Below are 9,367 nucleotides of genomic sequence, written 5' to 3'. Positions count from 1 at the left end.
CTACAGTGGGTCAACATGTTTTAGCTGGCATAACCCCCCGAATTCTATTTTTTACATTAAATAATGCCAACTTTCAATTGCGTCTTCACCTTGTCTTCCCAACTTCCTCACCGGGAAAGTCCACTTCGTTGTATTCCCTTTTAACCCACAAATACTGTGATGAATTGTCCTTTTCATTTATTTACCGTAATGCATACAGTTTGAGATATTATGTATAAATTCATATTATCATCACTTCAGAGTAATTATCGCACCCAGACGGCAATTAAGGCACGTTCCTGCAAAAGTTACAGCTCCAATGGACATGCCGAGGAAGTAGAATAACGGCAAAAATTTGTTTCCTCACTTTTTTCTTCCTTAATATTCTTTTGTTGCTATTTATCATTCAACATTTCAACCTCCAACTAATCTAAGCACGTTTGTTTGAAAGAAAACAATTATACAGGAAGCACTAATTTATACAGCAAAAAATGGAAGAAGCAGAATGTGCTGGATGGTCTTCCTACCTCCTTTTACCCAGTAACCAATGAAAAATTGAAACTAAATTTTCAGCCCTCTTCAAATGGCTGTACTGACCAACCCGTATCCAGGAAATCTACCAACATGTCAAAAGCAGCATCTGCAGAGCTAACATCAGCGATAGCAAAATAAACTCTCAAAGATTGTCAGACAAAAATCTCCATCTAATCATCATTCTCTGAATCTGCACCCAAAAAGATTTAAAAAAAAAAGACCGATTTCTTCAGCAAAATGAAAGACGATCAGAAGACAACAAGTGATTGAATCAAATCAGCTTATATCATTAACTTCTCATTGAATAAACACAAAACATGAGGGGCATACGGGATAGGAATTTTAGAATGCTTCCTTAAAACCCTCCCCTTGATCTCGTTCAGCTCTCAAGATTACATTTTCTTCCCTCACATCAGAGCCATTTCATTATATAAAGGCAAGAGGCTATTAGCATTCTCAAAATGACGGGGAACCATGCCCCATTCCATTAGTTTTTACATTTTAGACTCCCAGCAGCAGGCAAGCTGTTCTACCCCTTTACCCTTTTAATTTCTGAAAACACCTACTGTGGCCAGTGGCCTGTTTTAAGCCAGCGCATATGATGTCAAAATGCAGCCTATAAGACGATGCTCAATATATAATTTGAAATCCACAGAAAAACCACAGCATTCAAAAGCATACACACTACGGCTCACATTAGATTTCATGTAAAATATAGGTTTACATTCTACTCCCTCTGTCTCTTAATTATAAAACACTGAATTCTAGTTTATATGTAAAAATTTGTTTTTTCTTTATAGTTCTACCCTCAATTAAATGTCATTACTGGAAAGTGCATCTTTATTGAGAAAAATATAATTTTGATCCTATATAAGGGGAATTCTAGAAAAAGTTTGGGAAACTCACTACTAGGTCCCAAAGAATATGATTACTCAAAATCCTAATAACAAGTGAGCAGCCTAGACCTCATTGTCATTTTTTGCATTGGAACTTGTCCTTAATTTTTAGATTTGTTGTGTCCCTAATTACAAGTCTTATCACAAGGTTTTAGATGTAATTAAAACTTGTAGGGACTATCACTATATGTCCTCAGGGAGTAGTTTAGTTAAAGGCACCCCAGAATTAAGAGGCGCAGTTATCATTAACCAACCATGAAGATTTGCAGATTGGGCTTTTGAATCTCTCCACATTTGCCAAAACTTGTATACTTCTGAATGTGACAAAAGTTTATCTTTATTATCTCCGCAATTGAGAGAAGGAAGACAACAATAAAAATTAACATCCCGACCATAGATTAATTTCTTAAGCTAAAAACACGGATATATTGAATCTGAATTAAAGAAATTGATTCACCTGATCTTATATCCTCACCGACTTTTCCTCTATTTTTCAGTTGCTTACAGATCATCGCACATATGAGAATCCACCAGTATACATGGAACACGAGCAGCATTATGAGCAATGTATTAAAGAGATAGTACAGAAACTTGGGATAGTCCTCTGCTAGGTTTAAGCAATCGCGAATCTTATAGCTGAAAATAAAGTGAAGTGCAGAGATGATTAGAAGTGCAGCCAAGACAAAACAAAGTACAATCAATTTACTAAAACTGAAAATATACCTTGATGCTCTAATAACCCAAAATGGATAGAAAATTAGCCGAAGCATCAGCCATGAAAAGGCAAAGAATCCAAAGAACACACTTGCAAAAAATTCTCTCCCGGAGTACTTGAAAACCTTTGCAGCTTCCATGAATACGTCGCTTGCATCATGAAGGGCAAGGACTATAGAGCCAATCCTGAAAAAACTGTAAAAGCAGCACCTTACAATTATTTTTGATATTTTTGCTTATCTAAATCTGTTTGCCCATGATGCAAGACCAAGAAAAGACTAAAAAGAAAAATGAAAAAGAGCAGAAAGAAGACAATGCTTTGCATAAAATGAGATAATGTTTCCACCAAGACCAAAATGCTTGGGTATTGATGATGGTAAATTTATTATACCAATCAATTACAAGCTTAACGTTATACACATCCGGTGGTCACATAATACCTCCACCTGGATTAAAAAGTTGCAAAAACAAGAGGCATAGGCTTCAGTATTACATTTCTGCTCTGGTTACGTGGCTTGAATAAACAGATGCGTAGCAACTTTGCAATACAATCAAACATAACCCTCCATGTGACATGAATGAACATACGCATGAAAGGATCTGTTAGTACAATTAAGAAAAACAACATAACAAATGAAAATAAAAAAACTACAATGGTAGCTGTAGGAAGAAATTACTATCAATTTTAAATAACCTACAATTAAGCATCCCATCTTTCAGATGCAAGACCCCAATTGCGGGGACTGTGCTATATGTTATAAACAACTTCTAGAGCTGCCTTGAGTTGTGCCACATGAAAATCAACAATAAGCATGCAACATAAACAACCACGATGAATCATCCAAGCATATGCACAAGTACATGTAAAGAACTAAGTTCCATGTAATAATGAATCCTTCAAATGCAAAAAAAACTAATTACCTTGTCACATATGATGTTCCAATCAAGATAACAGTAATAATATGATGAGACATCATCACTGAAAAATCCTTCCTTCGAGTCTCCCACCTCAGAAGAGCAGCAATGCTGTAGAGGTAGAACCCACATTGGCACATATAGAAAATCTTAAGTGGATTCCTGAAATGAGAAATGGAACAGAACGCATATGATAATTAAAAAGCTATCCAATGGTGAGTGCAAAGCACAACTATGAAGTTGATCATCTTTTAAAATCAATACCGACCAGTGACATTCAATCAGAAGAAAGAAGGAATTTTTTATTGAAGCTCACTGGTTGGTATTAAGCTGCGGCCAGTGAACCGCACAAAATAACCAGATGCATGTTTATTTAAGGAAATGAGCCACATGTCTGCGTACTGTTTTGACTACTCTTCAAATATCAGACTAGTTATGTACCGATATGCAACCATATCAAAATAACTATATGTCGGACCTGTAAAATTTTCAAACCAAAATCAGAATAACACCAAATCCTCACGTTCCTATAACTCCCATAAACATCAACTCATCCCCACGGATCTACCACCTAAGTTGTCTGCTTTTTAATCTAAGTTTTCATACTATGCATTGTGTGACAGCAGCATTGAAAATTCAGTACAGAATAGACAAGATAACATGCACTAAAAGTTCTTGTAGATCAAGAAAATTAATAATGAAAGTGAAAAACAATAGTGAGGTTTGCATATGAAAGTGAAAAATTAATCTCTTTTGGATATGGAATAAAATTCATTGGGAGGACGGATGTCTGTTCAACAAGCTAGACTATAATTACTTACTTCAACTCTTGATTTGGCCAGCTATCGAAGTATAATTTTATATCTCTGAACCAGGGCTCTAGATAATTAATATTAAGAACATAAAATTCCACGGTGGCATAATAGGTTAGCTTCCACATTGATTCGGAGCATTTTACAATCTTTGATTCTGTTGCCTTATTCATCCTTAAACGCCCACGACCCTTGGTCAACAACTTGATGGCCAACCACTGTAAGCAACAAAACAACAAACTAAGGAATCAAAAGGAGTTTGAATAAACTTATATGGTTACAATATATTATAATATACAACAATAGAAGAAAAATGAAAATTGCTTGCATAAATGATTGTGCCACAGGACGCCAAGACAGTCCATACACACAACACGAAAGAAAGAAGTATTCAGAAGATTCCCAAGGTGCTGTAAATTTTGCTAAAACATAATGTTGGCTTGACAAGAAAACACGTTAGAAAAGAAATCCATTTGTTTAAGCCTTGTCCCTATAAAGACAGATGGATACTTCCTTTACACTGGAATATTTTCAGCTCACATTACCTTCATCCAAATATTGTGGATTGGAAATATTCTGCTTTAGTCCTTTTACCAACAACTGTGCATCTTTTCTTTTTACTTCCTATGACGTATTACAAAGACAAGAAACTAAAGCCCACCAACCAAATAAATTGCATCTGTTACTCAAGCTGACAGAAGATGAAAATGTTAAACGACCAAAGCATTGACATTCTTGGAAAGAAAAGGGGTCAAACAGGAAATATTAGAGATAGAAATAGAGAGAGGGTTTGGGAGGGGGGGAGAGAAGCAAAAGGAGAGATCCGCTAATTCACCAATCTCGTTATTGGAAACTGGCAACTCAAAAGAGAGAGGAACAATGAAATAATTAAGTATTCGTAGGCAATCCAAAGAACAGAACAAGTATACTATTAGCAACTGCATTTTCCCCTAAACTTGACAATGCTTGGCTACAATACAGACTGATGGTGCATCTATATTATCCTGGAACAATTGTGATCAGCTTCCAATACGATTTCCATCCGCAATGTCTGTCTTTTTTGTTGTCTTTTATGATACTAACATGTCGCTCTGCCTTGGAATTTACATAAAGAGTTGATATTCTTCTATATGACAAAAAACATCTGGCATTACTGCGCCAATCTGGATAAGATGATAATTTCTGGAGTCCAACGTATTTTAATGAAAAAAGATGTCCACTATAACTCTGTAAAAATTCGATCTTCTTTAATGGTATAAAATAAAGTAGCGCAGCAAAGTGTGGCCCAAAGTTTACAGATGTAACAGTCATTCACAGCTTTCAGACCTTTATACGGCTCACGCCAAGCTCTCACTGGCTAACAGTAACGAAGCAGCTGAAAAAATACAGAAATAACTGAAAAACTTAACATGAGAATAATGACTCGCTATTTAGACACGTCAGGTTGACAGGTCCACTGAAGATCCTTAAACCGCCAGCTTCATTCGATTAAACTCCAAGAAACTACGACTCTGTCTTGAAGCAATTGAATGTAGAAAAAGGAAAGGAATAAAAAAATGCAAGAAGAAGAAGAAGAGCCAAGATTCTCGATGGAAAACGCAAGAAGCAAAATATGATCCACCACATTAAGATATTTAAAAAGAAAATAGCCATGCGGAATTCAAAATGCTCAAAATACGGAGAGAAGCAAGAGCGGAGCTGTTCAGTCAAGCGAAGAAGCTAGTTCCAAGAATCCAATAGAAGCTCGGGACATCGAAAACGAAAGAATCTTACTCTGAAGATGTATCTGTCGAGAAAGACTCTCGCCACAACGAAGCCGATGGCAAAATAGATCGCGATGTGAAAATGCCAGGCGCTTGGTCTACCATTGTCAGTCGAAATGGAATCCATACGATGCTGGAGCTGGAACCGCAGCTAGAGGAAGACGACTCCAATCGGAAATTGAACTAATGGCGAAGATCAGCCATTGAAACGAAGGAATCTCATGGAATCGACTTTAGAGAGATCTAATTTGCCCTAATTCACAGAGAGAGAAGGATTTGCGACGCTGGTAACAGAATGCGGAGAGAGAAAAAGAAAAGAGGGAAAGAAAGGAGGGAAAGAGAGAAAGAGAAAGTGCGAGCGAAGGAGGTTGCAACGGAAATGGTGAGGGTTGGGGTTAATGATCTTCTGTGCTTTATTTATTGCCCCGAATATCTTTGAATCTCAAACTCACTTCGAGCGGCCGATATGTGGGTCCCGCTTTTATTCTTACACGTGGCAATTACTTGCCCGTGGGCATAGCATCCCAGTTTGAACTTCTGATGTTTTTTCTGGCCCTGCTTCATGGTTTTGCTTCAGGATATCCATAAAAATTAGTTGATTTTTAATTTAATTTTAAATATAAATTTTTTATTTATTTTATTTTTTGTATTTGTTTATTCTTTAGGCTTTTAATATAAAACTTATTTAATTAATTTGATTAGATTAAAAAAGTTAATTAATTATAAAAAATAGTATGATATATTTTTTTATAAAACACTATAATCATCTTTCTTAATATCCTCCCTTCCTTCCTTGATTATGGTTGAGGAAGTATCCATAGGGATAGTTTAAAAATAATACTCCTCCGGTCCTAATTATAAGACCCAATTGACTTATTTGAGAAGATTAAGGAAGTAAGTTAAATTGGTTATTTATAATAAATAAGTGTTGTCATTCCTAAAATATCCTTGCTAATTAAGTATATTGGCTAAAACTATCATTATTAGAAGGATTATCTTGGAAAAAAATGCATAAATATAATAGACAAAATGGATTGGGGTCTTATAATTAGGACCAAATAAAAAGTCAAATAGGGTCTTATAATAAGGACCGGAGGAGTAATAAATATGATAAATAGGTCTTATATTTATGACTAAAATTAACTTAATAATTATGTCATATATTAAGTACTGGAGGAGTATATTTTTTTTAAATAGTCCTTATAATAGTTACACTTGTCAAATGGTAATTCTAGCTAATACACATAATTAGCAAGGATATTATAAGAAAGACAACACATATTTATTATAAATAAACACCTATTTATTACAAATAACTAACTTAACAATTTTTTTTAATTTATTCAAATTAGTCACTGGTAATATTTATATAAACCAATTATGATCAGACATCTCACATCTAGTGGTTTTATTAGTAATAATAATAATATTATGTGATTAGACAATCGTTAAAGGAGCATTTTAAAACTACAGATATAACGACAACTCGAGAAGTCTCATTGGAGGTATTACTCTCTTGCTTGAAAGTTCATTACGAAAAATATATTTTTCTCAGTTGAATGAGATTAAATTAACTACTACCTCCGGTCCTAATTATAAAAACGAGTTGACTAATTTGAGAAAACTGAGGAAGTAAGTTGAGTTAGTTATTTGTTCTAAATAGGTGTTGTCTTTTCTAAAATATCCTTGCTAATCAAGTGTATTGACTAAAACTCTTATTATTAGAAAGATTACTTTGAAAAAAACATATAAATATGAGAGACAAAGTAGATCATGGTCTTATATTTAGGATCAAAATAAAAGTCAAATATGGTCTTATATTAAGGACTGGAGGTAGTATAATTTACATTCAGCCATAATTTCTCTATATCTTAGTTTCCAGAGAGGTTAAATTTTAGGAAAAATTAGAGATAAATCCCTATTGAAAATTTAATTAACAAATGGAACCTAAGGATTTTGTGTAAGCTAACTTCTTTTATATGCATCTTGTCTTTCCCTGTGTGCAATGATCTTCTTTTGTATGATGTACAACTCAATTTCCCTTATGCAAATAAAATTATCTTATGTGTAAGTCATCTTTTTTATGTGCAAACTAATTCCCTATATCCAAATTGTTAAGAGAGACTCTATAAATAGGGTCTTTGTGCATGGATTAAAGGTGTGAGATAATGTAATCTTCACCATGAAAGGAGAAGGTTAACTTGAGTCTCCCACCTCAAAAATCCTCATAGGTTAGGGGGTTTGTTTATCACTCTTGTGTAATGGATGATTAGTGTTAACCTAAGTGGCTTACAATGATTGTACGAGCATGTGAACTGTTATGAATAATACATCTGATTTATGTCTTTCTTCTCCTTATTTCTCTCAAATCTCTAAAGTTAATACAAATAATGTTTTGTGTAAACTATCTTTCTTTATGTAATTAATCAAACTCTATTTGTTAATTAAATTTTTAACGAGAGATTTATTCTTATTTTTTTCTAAATTTTATTGAATAGGTGACGAAAATGATGGAGGTGAGTTGCGAAGAAGAAAGAGGAAGGAAAAGGCATGTGATGGAACTGTGTAGAGTGGCGTGTAAGTTGAGTTGAGTTGACATTATAGCTGATCATGCTTGGAGTCACGGTACAACATGCTCATGAACTTTCCCACTTTATTACACTATTTTTTCACTGTATAATTTTTTTGATTGATTTGCTTGATTGATTTGATATATATATGTATATATATTTACGGCAGTGCTTTGTTTTTTTTTTTGGCCTGACTGCAATGCTTTGTTTTTCTTGCCAAGAAAATAAAAGGAAACATACTTGTTGATAATCAAAACATTCTTAAAAAAATTTGATAATAATTAATTAAAAAAATAACTTATAAATAGGATAAATATATTATTCAGTGTTTTTTATTTAACACATGAAATATGAATAGAGTACAATTTATGTTGAAAATTTTGCTGGGTAGAATGTTAATGTAGAATTTTGTTGAAGATTAACATTGAATGAAAACTTGCAAGTGATGAAAAATTTTGAAAATTAAAATTAAAAGTGTGAATAGTAAAAATTGAAAAGTTTAGTGGGAACTGATATTTTTTTTATTTACTGATAATATTAATGGATGTCTGGTTAGCCATGAAGCGTCGTTTTCTGTTTTTTCCGGTACATGTATTAATTGAGAGACAATGATAAGGGCACAATAACTGCAGAATCTCTTTACCAAACACAAAGGCGGTGGGAGCAAGGAACCTGCACGGCGCGCACACAATCAAGGCCACTGCATGCTTCCTTTTATACCTCTTTTTATGGTAACAAGCCAAAACTCAAATATTTTATTAAATATATTTTTAGAAAAAATATTTTATCAAAGTCTCGGCCCCAAAAAAAATATTTTATCAAAGAACAATACTTACACCAAGATTCTTATATCAATTTTGTCAAGTTCTTCAATTACATATAGTTATGTGTTCTTTTTTTAAATATTATCATTTAACATTTAATATAATTAAACCCACATAAAAAAATAGGAAAAAATAATTATGTGTAATTAAAAAATTTGACATAATAAATATAATGAGTTTTCTTTATCAAACACGACTGTTGTAATTAAGTGTAATATTCCAAGGAGCCTTAACAAGCAAAATAATGTAATCTCTCTATGTCTTAAATATAAAAATTTTAATAAATTAATTATTTAAAAAAATGTGGTGATTTTCTTGAATTATCTCTTTTAATTATCTGTTTTCTAAACTATGCTTGTT

At 33.4% G+C, this 9,367-nt stretch overlaps 1 protein-coding gene across 1 annotated transcript; it reads right to left on the bottom strand.

Annotated features, from left to right (window-relative positions):
- Positions 1-248: 248 nt before the first annotated feature.
- LOC114733700 (LAG1 longevity assurance homolog 2-like) lies at positions 249-5,971 on the bottom strand. The gene is made up of 6 exons (XM_028921195.1): positions 5,624-5,971; positions 3,860-4,068; positions 3,045-3,200; positions 2,133-2,318; positions 1,867-2,045; positions 249-703 (listed from the first exon to the last, which is right to left on the bottom strand). Exons 1-6 carry the CDS (start codon positions 5,738-5,740, stop codon positions 684-686), a joined length of 867 nt encoding a protein of 288 aa, XP_028777028.1. The 5' UTR covers positions 5,741-5,971; the 3' UTR covers positions 249-683.
- Between the last annotated feature and the right edge of the window lie 3,396 nt (positions 5,972-9,367).

The sequence above is a fragment of the Neltuma alba genome, unplaced genomic scaffold (genome assembly GCF_004799145.2).
Source record: "Neltuma alba isolate B1F8T4 unplaced genomic scaffold, ASM479914v2 tig00013029_pilon, whole genome shotgun sequence".
Lineage (NCBI taxonomy): Eukaryota > Viridiplantae > Streptophyta > Magnoliopsida > Fabales > Fabaceae > Neltuma > Neltuma alba.
The sequence above is the reverse complement of the archived record's forward strand: the minus strand, read 5'-3'. Positions and strand labels throughout refer to the sequence as shown.